The sequence below is a fragment of the Notothenia rossii genome (assembly GCF_949606895.1).
Source record: "Notothenia rossii genome assembly, chromosome: 9".
Taxonomy (NCBI): domain Eukaryota; kingdom Metazoa; phylum Chordata; class Actinopteri; order Perciformes; family Nototheniidae; genus Notothenia; species Notothenia rossii.
The window spans coordinates 34691875-34709640 of record NC_136907.1 but is presented as its reverse complement, the minus strand read 5'-3'; the positions used below and the strand labels follow the sequence as shown (position 1 = coordinate 34709640).

Genomic DNA, 17766 nt, shown 5'->3' with positions numbered 1-17766 from the left:
GTCCGGGTCGCAGTGGAGCTCCCCAGCGCCGAAACAACGTGAAAATAGCGTGCTGCGTCGTCAGTCACTCCGCGGAGGGCGAACTGAGCCCCCGCCTGAGCGAACCATGCAGCCGCAGACTCCCCTATTACATCTGTTCACTGATAACACAGAGAGTTGCAAGCAGCTATTGTCTGAGATCGCATGATGTAGTCTTGTTAGATGTGCCAAGAGCAAGGACTGTCTTAGGTAAGACAGCTTTTATGTGCGCAGCTCCACTTGCTTGGAACAGTCTACAGCTAAAATTGAAACTGAATAATTGTATTCCTCTGAATGTTTTTAAAGCAAGTCTAAGTGAAATGCTCTTTGAACTATGGGTATTTGTAAATATTGATAAGTATGTAAATGTAGCTTGTAAATATGCTGTATGATATCCTGTATTGTTTTATGTTTCATGTGGAACCTAATTGCTGCAGGTCTCCCTTGAAAAAGAGATCTATGATCTCAATGGGATCAATCCGGATAAATAAAGGTTACAAACAAGGTAGAGCTAGACTTTTATTTAGCATCTGAAAACACATGTGAACAGCTTCATGCCCAGGAAGCGAAGACCGGCGGAAACAGGAAGTCCGGCTCACTAAAATGTCTGTGCAGAACAATACCCCAAACCATAGATCCGTGGGTGAATAATGTCAATCACCACAACAGCACTAACTTTGTTTTAAATTAAAATCTGCAAAATATTTATGTCGTGACCATCTATTATTTTCTTAATTTAAGGTAGTCATCTGATCTGCTCTTATTGATTAACCTATTATTGACCAATAAGCAAGCTGCTTAGAGGCACACTGACAAAATGTATAACATTTAGTAGGATATATCCCTTAAGTGCTCAAAAGATTGGAGAGGCATTCATAGCAGATTAAAAATACACCAGGAAATACCACAAAGCCTGTGTAGTCCCACTGCTGAATACAGAGGTAGAGTAGTATACAAAGTAGAAATACCAAAGTGTAGGAATACTCTGTTGGTTATAAGTGAAAGGACTGTATTCAAAATGTTACTCAATTAAAAGTACAAAAGTATTAGCAGTAAATGATTCTGTTCTTAGAGTACTCATTGTGTGCAGATTAGCCCATTCCAGAATCATATATTATGTTTTAATTACAATTATTGATTTATTCAACAATGTCAAGCGAGTACAACTAATTGTAATTATTGTATTTACTGCGTGTCGTTTGTGAATTTAATCCAGATCCAACTAAAGTCCTATAACCTGTTGATCTCATTGTTTATCATTAATCTTTATCTAGAAAACGGAAATATCCAAGTAAAGTAAAGGTACCTCAAAATTGTACTTAATTATAGTACTTGAGTAAATGTTCTTAGGTACTTAACACCACTGAGTTCATATTATCATTATGATGCATGTTTATAGGCCTACATACCATACGTTTACCTCACATTACATTGTAGGACGTTACAGTAATCTCCAAACACTAGAATATAACGTCGCTTCTCATTGGTGGAATCCAACCGTCCATCAGAAGGAGGGTCCAGTCAGGTGCAGCATTACATGACAGTGTGGATGTGTTCAATGTGTAGTATGCAGCAAAACTGTTGATAATTTCACGGCTGAAGCTTTAAAGACGATTTGACACTAGCCATTCGTTTACTACACTGCTACTGACAGGTATGTAGCCTACTGTTAAACCACAGTTATTCATGTCTGTATCAAATGTTATCAGTTATCACGCGCACAAACACTGAGGAAACAAGTTAAACTGATTCCATCCAGAGTGCAGCCAGTGGGTCTGAACCGGGCTTTGCTGATGTACCCGCTACGTTCAGGGACCTCTGTACCGGGACAGGGCATTCAGGGGAAGTTCAGTCAGGGATGTTGTTAGCAAGTAGGCTACAGGCCAGTCTGGGTATGAGCACTTTGCAAACCGGGGGAGGGGAGGGATAGCTTAGAGGAGAATTTTCTCTCACCTCGAGGAAACGAAAGTGATTTCTCTAACATTATATGACTGAACAAGTGTGTGTTTATGCAGGAATCAACGCGTCAATGTGTTTCTTTTGTGGCTTTAGATCTTTACATCCGTCTCTGTCGCCAACAGTAAAATTCATCATCTAGTGAAGTGCTGCGTTTCTGTACCACTGTCAAAGTACGCAGCATTACACAGAGGACTTCCGGTTCACATAACAACAAATAAAGTATTGAATTAAGTTTAAGGTAGAAACGGTAGGCTATTCCAAGCACATATTTCGAGCCAGTGTTAAATATGCTCCTCTATATAAACATTTTTACTGTAATAAATACAGAGTGTATTTAGGCTTTTCGCAGTTGAAAGGTGCTCTACTGAAGTACATCCTCCACAGAGAGCGCCGGTACAAGCTTCTCTCCAACATCAGAGGCCTCAAGGTCTGGGCAGTAACATATGTTTCCTGCAGCCTTAACAGATGGAACAGAGGCTTCAGAGATCATCAAATTCACCACAGAATCCAAATACTCATTTGACGAGGACATGTTTTCCTTTAGGTTATTGGTAATTACTATAAATACAGAGGTGGGAGAAGTACTCAGATCTTGTACTTAAATACAAGTAGAAGTACCAGAGTGTATAAATACTCTATTACAAGTAAAAGTCCTGCATTTGAAAGGTTACTCAAGTACGAGTAGAAAAGTATTAGCATTAAAATATACTTAAAGTAGCAAATGTAAAAGTACTCATAATGCATATTGGTCCATTTCAGAATAATATATATGTTTTGACTATAATTATTGATGAATTAAAGTGCTCAAACTCAAGTGCAGAAAAATATATTTCACATCATTAAACCAAATCTGCAAAGTAACTGAATGTATTAAATAAATATCGGCCTAGTGCAGTAAAAGTACACCATTTACCTCTGACGTTCAGACGCTCAAAGTAGCACCAATTCGAAATAGTAAAGTAGTAGTAAGCTATCTCAAAATTGTACTTAAGTACAGTACTTGAGTAAATCTACTTAGATACTTTACACAAGTGATTAAATAAAGCTCTGATGCTTTAAAGGCAATCGTTTTTATTTTGGTAACACGTCGCTGAGCTTCCGGTTTGCTCGCGTGCAATTTGGATGTACTTGACACAGCTGTGTTTCGTACAGCCAGTGCTGAACTGTTATGATGTGTCAATAAGTTAAAAAGGTGGACGGCATCAATGATGAGAGGGCCCCCCCGGCACCTGAGCAGGATATCAGAGGTATGTTCAGACATTAAGGGGGGGGGGGTTCATGACAGAGAAAGTGTGCTTTAATTGATTTTCCGTTTAAACCCGGTCTCACCCTCTCAGTCTTTGAGAAATATTATGATCGCTGCTTGTGGACATGATGTCCGCCTGCTGACTCTCCCCTCTGTGACTGCTGCTTCCCCCCGCCATTTAGTTGGTAAGCGATATTATACAGCCTACCATACGTGGTTGACACTTTTACTGTGTCGCTTAAATATGCTCCACTCCTCTTTGAAAAATAAATGGCAAATCAACTGTTTCTCAGTGAGGTGGTGTGACTTGCCCCCCCCTCCCCTCCCCTCCCCTCCTCCCTCTTCCCTCTTCCTATCCGCATCAAACCTGCGTTGTGTGTAAACGAACAGTTGCAAAAGCACAAACCAGTATTGTGTTTAGTCGGTGAGTCTAGAAAGCAGCTGTGGAAGAAGCTTCTCCTGTTTCGGAAACCATTGCACGTTAAAACCGTGACACGTCCAGTTAGCGAGCTGTAGAGCTAGCAGGCTAACTAGCTACTTTTATTCCTAGTAACAGTGCGAGGAAATGGAGCCACGGCTCAGACAACACTGTGCACAGATGCACGAGCCGGGGCAGAACATCCCCAGTTTCATTAATCACTGTGGATGTTGGGAGACATTTCGACGGCATTGTCCTCGCAGAGTTTGACAGCAGTGAAATATGTCCAATACTGTACTTTGGGCTTCTCCTCCAAACCAAAGCAAGATGGACTCTCATTCGGCGTGTCTGTCTTGTCAGAGCTCACACATCGACATTTTGCACGGAAATAAAAATGTGTGCTTGGAGGTAGAATCTTAGTATGTAGGCATTAACCGTGATGTATTCGCATACACAACATATGTGCTGTTATTGAGCGTAAGAAGCTCAGAACAGCAGCCCAACACTTCACTCCCGAACAGTCCGGCTAAGCATCAGCAGTTCACCTGAGACACGTTAAAGCCCGGTCGGTGCAGCTTCATTAGCCTGTGTCATGGAGAAGTGCATTTAGAGATCGCAGGGTCTGGCCTACTTGTTTTGGTTTTGGCCACAAGGGCGGATCGCCTGCACGATTAATTGATCAGAAACGAGATCAGACAAAATGTCCCACCGTATTCCGGAGCTGACGAGGTGCTAAGCTGGGTCAATTGTACATTTATTTGTTTGCAGAGTTGACGGTGTAACAAATGACTGAGAACAGTGTCTTGTATTTATAGGTCATCATCATTGCATGACAAAGGCTGTGGCAGATTCATCATCATCACTCATACAGTATTTCCATAGTTTTTTCTTCAGTAAGTATCCCTGTTTTCCACTCAACATTCATAAATACATACACTGGCATGTAGTCTGGATGATGTCCTGAAGAAAATATTGAATCATTAATTAATTGAAAGCTAATTTCATTTGTGTCTTAGACATCCTGAACAAGTGCAACCATGTTGAGAAATACAAACCAATTGAGGAACATACAGACAGGATTGATGACCAATGCCTAGTTTTTCCACTAATCTGTAGTGTGTGCAGAACATTTACATGTGCCCCTTATAATGAAAATAATATACTGTTATGGGTTGCTTTTTTCAAACAACTATCTTGTTTTGTTGGAGAAAACTTAAGTTTAATAAAGTGCAGTTTCCTACACTTAGTTGTGTTTTGACAGTATTATGCTTAATAACTCAAAATGAAGGACTTGAAGGTGCAAGCATTAAATATACACTTCCCATACAGCAATTTATCATTGTAGCCCTGTAATATTTAGGAAGATAATCTTTTTTTTTTATGTTACACAGCCTCTTTTAAATCACTTTACATAACTCTATTGACTTGATTGAATGCAGCAGTGATAGTCTTTTGGCTAATTGACCACTCTCTGTTGTGACTTTGTAGCTTTTGTCTTCTTCACAAGAAAAACATGCCAAGAAAAGCTCTAACAAAGCACTAAGTCCTCTAAAAGATCTTTTTCACTCAATACGAAGAATCATGTGTTCACCTCTTTTGTCAGATAATAATTATATTTCAAATAATTAGTTGTTAGATTTTTCCTTCCCTCTTATTGGGACAAAAAAGTCATCCATAGCGCTTAAACTGCTTTTTGTTTCAGTCTCAGTGTAGGTGTATAGCAGTGTTTCTCAAACCTTTTCATACCAAGGACCACTTAACCAATAAAAAAACACTCGCGAACCACCTAACTCCACAAATATCCCAAAACAATATGCCTGCTTACCACTCCAACAGTATATAACAAATTATCGCCTCGTTCACACATTAAATCAAAAATACAAATACAACTACAGATTATATAAGCATTTTGTTCAAATGCGATTTAAAATGCTCAGGTTTTACACCTCTTATGAAATGTAGACTACATTTATTACGGAGTTTATGTCTGAGCCAACAGATTCACAGATCGTTGGCTACTGAGAGATATGCAAAATACATTGCTTTTAGTACGACACAAACCTCCGCTGTGAATTTTCAAAACAAAATACAGTAAAACTATAGGCGCTTTCACACCGGAGAACTTTTCCCAGGAATAGTTCCGATAGTTCCTGGGATTTTGCTAACCTTTACAACCCTTTTTAGTCCCTGCTAGAGAGCAGGGACTTTCCTGGGGAGAAAAAGGTTCCAATTTCTGATTGGCTGGGCGAATTGCAAACCACGCCCCGTAAAACTCTGAAAAGTTTTTGTGAAGCCGCCATTTTATTTGCTCGCATTAGCATTATTACCATTAGCCCAGCGCACCAACAGAGAGAGACTGACTTATGGCAACACAAAAAAAAAACATGGGAGCGGTGGAGATGAGGAGGTGTCAGCGTTTTAGCGATTTACTCGGAAGGCTGGGTGTCCCAGCAGCTTCTACTGAAGCCAGTCCCCAACTCCGGGGACTTCCGGCCGGGGACTTCGGGTGGCAGTATACGCCGAGAAGTTGTTTGCGGCCTGCCAGTAAACCCAAAGCAGAAGAAGAAGAAGTGACGTCAGAGGCTCCCTCAGGGACTTATTCCGGTGTGAATGCAATTTACTCGATAGTTCCAGGAAATAAAAGTTCCGGGAAAAAGTTCCGGGAACTATTCCTGGGTAAAGTACTTGGTTTGAAAGCGCCTTATGGTCGCAGGCCGAAGTTTAACTCTCTTTATGTCTCTAAGACATTTTTTCACATGTTTGGCTCGCGTGGGCTTTTTTGTTGTTGTAAAAATGCTATTAAAACATGAACCTTGGTGACCATTGGGCTGGCCTGCATGGTCTGCCTACAAAACAAAAATAAAAAAACGTTTTTGCAGTCCCAACAAGAGCCTCTGATCATCAACAGACTTCATGTAATGCTTCATTGGATGCATATATTAGATAATAATCTCAATCTAACTCCTAACACATCTAAATCTACTTCCAGCATGGATAAATGTTCATACAAGACATCCATAGTTTGTTTTATACGGTTCTTGAAATCTAAAAAAAAACACATCGTTTTTCTTGAACAGATTACAAATCGCCTGAAAATGGTACAAACAAGTGGCAACATGTGTGACGAAGGTGTTGCGCTGGGCTATATCATGAAACTTAAGCTCGCTCCATTGCGGAAAACTTAAATGTATTTATTTATTTCAAATGTGAAATGTTACCAATATACTCACGGACCACTAGGGGCGCTCACGTACAACCAGTGGTCCGCGGACCACACTTTGAGAAGCACTAGAGGTATCATGACACCATTTTGAAACTCCACCAGCTCCAGTCGCAATGTAGTTCAGTAATCTATTACTACTTCATAGCAGTGATTAAACATACCATTGTGGATGTAGTGGAAGGTCACAGTTTCTCTGAATATAATTTTAGGGGATAACCTTCATTTAAGTGATACATTTTTTTATATACAATATAAGCTGATATTTTAGTTTTGGTATTTTACTTTGCCCTGCTTCATAGTAAAAGCCACATTCTGGAACACCATGAAACCCATGAAGTGTGAACATCCACGGTTCAATTCTTCTGATTAGTGTTCGAGTACAGCTCTGTAATATATAGGCCATTATTTGATAGAGGGTGGTATCTAATTCAAAATATCACTCCATCAGCCTTAAATTACCATCCGTTAATGTTTGCAGTTCTGTTTTATGTCACTCACAGTATAGGGGGCTCTCTAAGGGAAATTAAGGAAGAAAACTAGCATTGTAAATTAAAAGCTAATGAGAGCATACAGGTGAGGGATAGTTTGATATCTTCACATGCTCCCCTGCTCATGTGAAATCAAACCAAAAAAGCTTTGACATGGACAGAGGTCAGCCTCACTTTTCATATTTAAAATGTCCGTCACTATAGCTTGAAGCGAGAGTTCAGCTTATTAAAATAAAGTGTATTACATATATGTATCAAAGGATCAGCTCAGTATTCAAATGTTTCAAGTTATATGTACAAATGGCCTGATTACTAATATGTATTTGGTCAATTCCATGCCTATTTTGCAAACCTGCTTGAGGTCATTAAATGTTCTGTTTAGTTCATGCACATTACCAGTGGTTATTATAACACATTTAAAACACCAATGTATATATTCACTGTGCATTATTTGAAGGTCTTATGGTTGTTATTGGTTACTAGGTGCAGTAGTACCATGAAGGGTGGAGGAAGGGGTAAGGAGCCACCTGTTGCAGGGGAGGTCGCTGGCAAGCGTCCCAAACGTAAATGTCTGCAGTGGCACCCACTTCTCTCCAAAAAGGCTCTGGATTTCTCCGAGGAGGAAGAAGAGGAGGATGAAGAAGAGCTGGAGAAGGTAAGTGTGTAACGGCTTGACAGGTCATTTTTATCACCTAATCCTCAAACTCAGGAGAAACATCAGTTTCTCATACAAACGAGACAGAAAACAGGGGACAGTATTGCATCTGATTGGTTGTGATTGTGTCTCAGCAGCCGGTGCTGTGTGGCCAGCAACAGGGGTCACAGGTGCAGTGTGAGAGCAAAACAGAGGAATTGGAGGAGGACTCCAATGAACAGCGGGCTCGGCGGCCAATGAATGCCTTCCTTCTCTTCTGCAAACGCCACCGCTCCCTGGTGCGGCAGGAACATCCCCGCTTGGATAACCGCGGGGCCACCAAGATCCTGGCCGACTGGTGGGCTGTTCTGGAACCCAAAGAGAAGCAGAAATACACCGACATGGCCAAGGAGGTGACGTGCTCTCTGACTCTTGCACGTGTACTATCCCTTTTTCCCACTCTCTTACAGTAGCGCCCAGAGGTGGGAGTAAGTCCTACATGTGCAAGTCATGAGCAAGTCTCAAGTCTTGACCTACACGTATCAAGCAAGTCCCAAGTCCCTGTGGTGAGAGTCAAGCAAGTCAAGTCAAGTCATTGCTCAGGTCAAGCCATTGCTCAGGTCAAGCAAGTCAAGTCAAGTCATACGAAATTCTGATGAATAAGCCCAGTATCCGCATTTAAATCAGTTAAAAGACAGTGGACAAATGGATTCAACCCACACTATGATCTTTATTACATACACAGTTAATCATTTGAAATCTAATTTAGACCGATGACAATCATATTAGATTCATATTAACCCCCGAACTGTTGACAATATAGCTAGGACTCAAAAAGTCTGTTCAAAAAGGCAGAATTCCAGGTAAGAGAATCAGATATGGCATTTGCCATTACACATATTTTAATTTACATTTCTGTTAACACTAGAACCGCCAACAGCGTCAGCACCTACTTAGGTATCATTTTCAAATCATTTCATTTGTTCCTCTTCATAATTTCCTTATAAACTAAGTAGGAAGATTTAAAACTCACTTAATTGGGGTCATTCTGAAATGGCTTCAGTTTATCATCATAACGGATCAAAAAGTTCAGATTCATTTTCCAATAAATCAAGGAATGATGCACTTCTACAAACAAAAACAACATAATTAAAACATTTAAACAAACTACTAAAAGCAGATGAACTACATTATTCAAAAGTTTACAGTAACTTCTGATAACACAGGGGAAATAAATGAGGCATCTCTCTCTCTCTCTCTCTCTCTCTCTCTCTCTCTCTCTCTCTCTCTCTCTCTCTCTCTCTCTCTCTCTCTCTCTCCCTCTCCTGACAGCCCGTCAGTATCGGGGTTAGTCAAAATGAATTCCTTGGCGGTTCTAGTGTTCATTTACTGTTTTGCCTTCTCTTTGCTTAATCGATTTGAAACCAAGTCTAACGTAGCTTAAACTTAACTTTAGCTTTCTAGCTAACACAACACATTCACGCACCTTTCTCTGTGGGGTTTTTTGTAGTGACGAATGAAGTTGGATGTTGTGGTGGTCCTGTCACTGATCTTTATGCTGCAGACCCTGCATACCGCTGTTCTCTTTTTATTAGCGTCATTGACAATAATCCTTGAATCCAAACTTCACTATTTGTGGAATAACACTAGCCGCTGCCATGTTAACTGAGACTCCCGCCTTCTAGTGGGTTGCCAGGTTTGCGCGCATGGCGCTATAATCACCCAATCACGTTTTTCGAAAAAACTAAACGTGATATCTCAATACAAAAACAAATGCAAATATTTAATTTTAAACAGTCAAGTCCTTTCAAGTCATCTGTCTCAAGTCTTAAGTCATAAATACCAAGTCAAAGTCAAGTCTTTTATCAATGTTAGTCAAGCAAGTCTCAAGTCCAAAAATATGCGACTCGAGTCGGACTCGAGTCAAGTCATGTGACTCGAGTCCCCAACTCTGGTAGCGCCAAAGTAACTTGACAGTGTGAAACATGATTTTACATTTCTTTGAACGAACTGCTGCAGCTTTGTTGGTGATAATCTTCTGGATTGGCTTTATTAGTGTTTTAAAAAGCAGCTTGATATCATACAAAATGCAAAAGAAAGCTCATAGCAAGAGAAAATAGTTGTTCTGCATGAATGTCTGTTTTATTGAAAGACATCATGAAGGCTATTATGTCTTTGTCTATGTTTAACAAGTTAACCAGCAGGAACCTTTGATTTGATTGACCAACTGCAAACATCTGCTTAATGTCCATGCAACAGAAAGTGTTATTAACATTTCAAAACAGCTTTGTTTTAGACATGTTATAAAATCGTCTTACATTTGTTCTGATCCGAAGTTATAGAAGATGATATCAGGTTTATGCCTCAGAAACATATTTGATGGCATTAAAATGTCCAAATCATAAACACTACTTTTTGCCAACCATCCCAAATTGCACAAAAGTGAGAATCACAAATATGACTTATAAATCTTCAAATTCATACCTTTTCTATTATTATTATTTGTAAAGGAGTGAGTGAAGGATGGATATTTGTTTAGACAAGGCCATTTTATTTTCAATAATTTCTGATCAAACCCTAAACCACACCGTTTTTATTTAGTTAATTTCTCATATTTATCCACAATATTTCATGTTATCGTAAAATATTTTATTTAGTATTGATTCATATATTTTTCAAGTTTTTATTGTAACTAAATCATTTATGTTCCTTCAGTACAAGGATGCCTTTATGAAGGCAAACCCGGGCTACAAGTGGTGTCCCGCCACCAGCAAGCCAGTGAAGAGCCCCTCTGGTCCCCCGGTCAGCAACCCCCGCAAAAAAGTTTGGTCCTTCTCTTCCAACTCAACCAAGGACTCCCCCACTGCCAAAAAAGTGCCCAAAACTGATAGCATGCCACAGTTAAACTTTGCCATGGCAGGTGTGTATGATAAAATATTATTTGTTCAGTGACCAAGTGACAACATTTTGGATGATTCTTTAACTTCTGTTGTTCTTTCAGACCCTACGAAAATGGGAGGCCTAAGCATGCTACTGTTAGCGGGGGAACATGCCCTCACAAACAAAGAGGTAGGCCCCCCATGGGTGCATCCTTACAATGCTCTCAAGTCAGACCAATCACTGATACTATTTTATCTGTACATGTGTGTAAATAATGTCTTCTTATTTCAATGTGTGACTAACCCCAGTATTGTGTTCCACTGCAGATCCCTTCCAGCACTAAACCCAGGTCACCTGACGCAGCCAGCGAAGTGAACTCCTTTCCAGGGGACAAGGAAGGGGTGCGTTCTGAGAAGGTGTTATATATATATACTCTATATTAGGGATGCCAGAAACTGACCATGATCAAAATCGAAAATCGGACAGCCCTGGCGAATAATAATCGATTATTCGACGACCGCTTACATTTGATCTAATTTGCACTTGTCAGTTTGAAGTAGTTCCACGAGGAACTCCTCTTTCCTTTGTTCATCTTTAGTTGTGTTCTCACTCCAATAAATTAATCGCACGTGTGACGGAGAGGGGGGAGGGGGGGTGGGTCGGTGTGTAGCAGCGCAGCGAAGGGCTGCGCTGCTGGCTTCCTCCAAGTTTACAGTAAAACAAACTGGTGGTGTGACCAATGGCCATTTACAATTATTAATACTATTACTATTATTAGCATTAGTCTATATTTTGGTTGAAACTAAGCCAGGAAAAAAAAAAAATAATAATAATAATAAAAAAAAATATAAATAAAATCGAATTTTAAAAATAATTTTCGATTATGGAGACTGTAACGAAAAATCGAATAACCGCTGGCATCCCTACTCTATATACACTATATCCTGATACGCTGTGATGTCTCTATTAAGCAGTTCACTGATCTGATTTGACGTCACAGAGAATTGTGCCAAGCAAAAAACTAGATGTATACACCATCAGCACAATACCTAGTCCTATGTTGGGTTGCAGTGGCTTGTGGTTGAAGGTAACCAAGTATATATACACAGGCTATATATACACAGGCACTGTACTCAAGTAGAAGTTAAGGTGTGTATGTTTCTATTTCAAGAATGATTGGTGATAGATTCTATTTACAAAAGGGATCCTTAAGAAGCCCCTAAACCAGGGGTGTCAAACTCAAGGCCCGGGTGCCAAATCCGGGCCCGCAACTTCATTTATAATATATTTATTATACGGTTACATGCCGCTTTACAGAAGCACATTGCCCATATACTACATGTCCCACAATGCATCTGAAATTAGAATTTCTTTCTCGGAATTTGATTTTTTTATTTTAAATGTTACTTTTTTTTCAAAATCTCACTTTTTATTGTATTTTTTTTCAGAATTTGGCTTTCCTTTTCAAATCATTTTGTGACATGCTCACTGAAGAGACTTGTAATAGTTTGCCCTAGACTTATGCTTTCAGACGTAGTTAATTATTAAGTTATTACCCTATCCGATAATAATCCAATGCAGAGGCAATAATGTCATATAATACATTATTTTATATATATTAAATATTTATAAATGTATTCTTATATAGTCTTATATATAAAACTGGCCCTTTGAGTGCAACCATGATACTAATGTGGCCCAAGTTGAAATTGAGTTTGACACCCCTGCCCCAAAGGGTCATGAAGAAAAAAAAAAAGTATCTTGTGCGCACGATATACTTTCTATTGCGCACGCAAAAGTTACCGGTTCGCCAAGGAGGAAGTGGAGCACACAGGAGACGACCGTTTCATTGCAGACTGTTATGTTTATGTGGGGAAATAACAGTGCATACATTATTTGAGATGTATTTCAAACTCAGACTTAATTTTAAGGACATTTCGGCCAGGGGTGTAGAGATATTTGTTTAAGACCAGATTGTCAGGAGAGTCTGCCTTGATCTATGAATTCATGTCCGTGACTCTCACAGTATCTGCTGCCCACAGCTGTTTGATAGAAGGAAAACCTCCTTCACTTCATGAAATGGCTGCAGCACCAGGACGTGTTACTCAGCCTCTGAGAAGAGCAGCACCAGCTGCAAAGAGCTGTGCCTTTTACGCACCGCCTTCACTGTGTTTAAGTTAATCAGAACAGCTAAAGAGCGACCGCAGGCTGCTACGTTTTAACCACACACACCTCTACACACACACACACACACACACACACACACACACCTCTACACACACCTCTACACACATCAAACTGCCCGATTAGTACGCCATTTTATTATAAGGAGATGTGTATAAATTACTTTTCATGGTAATTTGAAAACAAATGCCGGTGTCGGACACACACACAAACACACCGAATACATAGCGGAGCTGAGCAGAGCAGAGCACAAACACACACACACATCATGCGCCTTGGTGACCGGACATCTCCTTCATAAAATGAGTAATAGGGGGAATAATCTGGCAGTTCGATGTGTGTGGTAACGTAGCAGCCTGCGGTCGCTCTTTAGCTGTTCTAATGAAGATAAACACAGTGAAGGCGGTGCGTAAAAGGTACAGCTCTTTGCAGCTGGTGCTGCTCTTCTCAGAGGCTGAGTTACATGTCCCGCTGCCTCCTGGTGCTGCAGCGTTTTCATGAAGTGAAAGTGCTCTCCTCTGGTCTTAAACAAATATCTCTACACCCCTGGCCGAAATGTCCTTAAAATGAAGTCCGAGTTCGAAATACATCTCAAATAATGTATGCACTGCCATTTCCCCACATAAAAATAACAGTCTGCAATGAAACGGTCGTCTCCTGTGTGCTCCACTTCCTCCTTGGCGAACCGGTAACTTTCCCGTGCGCGAGAGACACTTTTTTTTAGGCTCTCTGTAGATCCTAGCACGTTAGTGCGTCAATTTTTAGAATCTAATAATATATATATATTTTTTTTTTTATTATTCTGGAATGAGCTAGTCTTCATAATGACTGCTTTAGCCTTCGATCGTCTCCAATCAAAGGATTCTAACAACAACATTAGTAATAAAAACCAGCACTTATACTTGTAATACACTTTCTCAGTTTTCCAAATATTTGAATGGTTATGAGCTGAACCCACTTTAACACTGTGTTGTTGTTTGATGACCAACAGAATTGACTTGTTTCTGCTCACCCTGTTTTAATCTCCAGATTTTGTCTGGGACAGTACCAAGCAGAGTGCCTGACAGTACTGGAGGCAGTGTTCAGTCTGCCCCCCCCCAACTGGCAGAAGTAAGACTGAAATACAATTCAATCTTTCTATAGTTACCTCAGTTTATGACAGATGACATTGATAACATTAAAAAATCTTTTTTTTGTTCAGATCTGTGTACTCCTTCGGCCACTGCAAAAATAAAATTGATAATAATCACAAATTAGTGCTTTGTGTAACGAAAATGATCTATATCTAATCAACAAAAAATGCTGAGAAAATGATCTGAAAAGCCGTTCTAGTGCCACCTTTAGGCCAAAATGTTCAAACCATCAGAGGCACAGCTTACTGCACTTAATAAGTAAATATTAAGATTATAGTTGCATTTTACCAGTATAATGTTTTTATCTTTACAGGATATTTAACAGGATTTTACACTGCTTAATTTCATCCATTTTCTGGTTTCTCAGTTTATCTCTGTTTTTAATACTTTAATTTTATTTTACTACACACATTTTAAATCTTATTGCCTCACTTTTAATAATTGTGTAGGGTTTTAATTAGATTTCCCTCTCTATTTGACCACATTTCTCCTGTTAATATGTGGCTGTGACCATATATCACTGTACTTCAGTCATGGTTAAAGCTGTGTCGTTTTACATGTGATGGCGTTCATAGCTGGATTGGAATATTGATTCATGATGATGGACAAGGATGCTAATGTTAGCCTCAGTGAGGCCCCGTAACCCAAAGTGAGCCAGACAAGTTGAACTAGCTTTAAGTAGAGGCCCAGCATTTATTTGATCATACTGTAACAGTTAACATTTGTTGTTAAAAATGTATATTGCTAAATAATAATAGTGGTCTCATAAGTGTCCCTCACTGTGTCCTCAGCCGTCTGTCTCTGCTCCTGAAGGAAAGCCCTGCCCACAGTCTGCTCTGTTCCAGCTCGCCGAGGTAAGGACAGTCTTTACACAGTTCATCTTAAGTAACACTTTGCAGCTTTTTTAAAATAACCATGAGAGCATGCCATTTAGCTGATGGCACTGTCACATCAGCATTCTATCACCACAGAGAATACAAGATTTAAAAATGTGACAAACCTGACAAAGGTGACTTGTTTATAAGTGTCATCTGGAAAACAGTCAATATTTGCTGAAAGCAGACAATGACATTTTTGTTACTTTTGATAATTTTAAGCCTTATATATGACCTTTGATCCATTTCATACATGTTTCCTTTTATCCATATACTCAACAGCACAGGATATAGTTAAACATGAACTGTATAAATCATAATTAATTGTTTCACAGTAGGTCCACATATAAGTATATATATACTGTATATTTGCATAGAAAAAAACAAGATTTGTTTAATAAATAATTCAGTCTTGATTAAAAAAAGCTAGAGATATTACACAATGCAATCAGTAGACATTTTTGATCTATTCAGAAATCAAATATAGGATTTAAATGCAGAGATGTATAATTGGTAGCATAGACTGTTTTAATGTTATATTTGTCTTTTGTTTGCTAAGATGTGCTTAGCCTCTGAAGCTGGACAGATGGACCCAGTGGGGTCTCAGCCTGAGGTCTGCCCCTCCACAGCCGCCCCTCTGCTAACTGAGATCAAGGAGGAGAGAGCTGACTGGGACGACGGCCCCCCCCCCCGTCAGACATCACTTCTACCTTTGCTCTCCTCTGATGCCATTCCCCCACAATGCAGCAGCCAAAATGCACGTGTCAAAACCAAGAGCACGAAAAAAGAGATGGCCAAGTCAAATGATAATGTTGAGATAGCTTCCCCAGCAAAGAAAATCCTCAAGAAGTGTAACCATGCAGAGTCAAACGTGGACAGTGTCTTCAGTACAATTGAGGCAGTGGCCAAAGGGGTCTGGAAGGACACCGAGGAGACCCCCAAGAAGAAGATCCAGGGAAGTCCTAGTGCTGGTAACTCAGCTGTGCTCAAAAAGAAGAATAAGCCCAAAGTCAAGACCTTTGTTCAAGAAAAAGAGGAGGAGATGGAGGAAGACAGCGGGCAGTGTGGGCAGACCTCTTCTTCTGAGGTAGAAATTAAGGAAGAGATGGCCGACGTCTGTCCCAAACGAGACGCTGAAGAAGATAGTTTAGGAAGCACGGGTCTTCAGAGCTGCATGGAAGAAGCCCCGCACTCCCCCTGCAGCCCCTCACCTTCTAAGCTAAGAGAGGAAGACAAGGGGAAGGAGAGGTCGGGTGAAGGAAACTGCGACTCCACCGCAGAGCACCACGGCTCCAGGAAATCAGAGCGGAGCTGCAAAGGCGCCTTGTACAAAACGCTGGTTTCTGAAGGAATGCTGACTTCACTGAGAGCCAACATAGACCGAGGTATCCATTTGAATTCAAGAAAACACCAATGATTACATATGAGGCATAATCTAAAGCTAATGTTACAAGCCTGTGTTTTTCATGTAGTTAATTAATATGAATGAATAATAATAATAACACGTTTATTTAATATATCAACTTTCAGAGAAATACAATTCACAAAGAAAAAAGTAAAAAACAAGACCACAGAAACATGAAGATCATAAAAACATATGCCAGAAGTTAAGGTCAACATAAAAACAAAGCACAGGCAACAAAGAGCCCCAAAAGGAACCAACAAAAATAACCTAACTTCACACACATTACACACACATTACACACACATTACACACACATTACACACACATTACACACACATTACACACACATTACACACACATTACACACACATTACACACACACACACACACACACATCTCAAGGAGACACATAGGCCAATGTAAAAAGAAGGGTCTTCAGTTGTTTTTTTAAAAGCTTCTACAGAGACTGCAGACCAAATGTCTGTATGGAGGGAGTTCCATAGTGTTGGAGCCACCACTTAAAAGGCACAGTCAGTTTTAGTTTTAAACGAGGCCGTGGGACAGTCCCCTAGGTCTGAAGACCTAGGGGACATACTGGTGATGTAGGGATGGAGAAGGTCACGCAAGTACTCAGGTGCTTGTCCATGCAGGGCTTTATAAGAAATAACAAGAACCGTAAAAGGAATTCTTAACCGGATGGGGAGCAAATATAAAGATCTTGAAATGCGTGTAATGTGAGTCATCCTGCTGGACCTGGTTAACAGTCTTGCAGCAGCATTCTGGACCATTTGGAGACGGTTTTGTTTGTAGCATTTATTTAACCAGGTGAAAGCCCCTTGAGATCAAAAGATCTCTTTTCCAAGGGAGACCTGAGGTTCAGGGATGACTTGCTGAGACACGTGAAAATGGAGTTACAATAATCCAGCCGGGATGATATGAAAGCATGAATGATCCTTTCAAGCTCTACTTGATCTATTTCTGTTTGTCTGAACTGTTGTTTGTTCATGCATCCTCAGGTAAGCGCGGTGCTTTACGTGCTTCTGATCATGATGCCAACTGGAGTGATGACAGCTGGTCAGTTTCTCAGACGGGACCTAATAATCCCAAAAAGCTGAAAAAGTCCAAGTCCAAAGATGAGAGTTCTCAAGGGTGAGTGACGTCTCCTTTTTTTGTAATTGTTGTACCTTAGCATATATTACAAGTGTTTCAACATGTGCTGAGAATCTTTTTCTCTTTTTTCTTTTTGTAAATCTACACCAGTCAGTAATTACAGAAGCTGCTCACACTTCTCGTGTATTTAGCT

The 17766-nt window shown here is 40.0% G+C and overlaps 1 protein-coding gene across 10 annotated transcripts in view; it reads left to right on the top strand.

Moving 5' to 3' along the window:
* The first annotated feature begins 1549 nt into the window (after positions 1-1549).
* The window catches only part of bbx (BBX high mobility group box domain containing), a 28184-nt gene continuing 11967 nt past the window's right edge, over positions 1550-17766 (top strand). For 2 of the 10 annotated variants that reach the window (XM_079649911.1, XM_079649916.1), the window contains exons 1-11: positions 3164-3224; positions 4457-4534; positions 7836-8007; positions 8145-8399; positions 10702-10906; positions 10988-11055; positions 11193-11282; positions 14080-14160; positions 14975-15037; positions 15618-16443; positions 17480-17612. In XM_079649911.1, the coding sequence (XP_079506037.1) occupies positions 7849-8007; positions 8145-8399; positions 10702-10906; positions 10988-11055; positions 11193-11282; positions 14080-14160; positions 14975-15037; positions 15618-16443; positions 17480-17612 (1880 nt within the window). In that variant the 5' untranslated portion in view covers positions 3164-3224; positions 4457-4534; positions 7836-7848. Of the gene's footprint in view, positions 1673-3148; positions 3225-3367; positions 3409-4456; positions 4535-7835; positions 8008-8141; positions 8400-10701; positions 10907-10987; positions 11056-11192; positions 11283-14079; positions 14161-14974; positions 15038-15617; positions 16444-17479; positions 17613-17766 lie in introns of those variants that run through there. The other 8 variants (XM_079649919.1, XM_079649910.1, XM_079649912.1 and 5 more) reach the window with 7 other exon arrangements.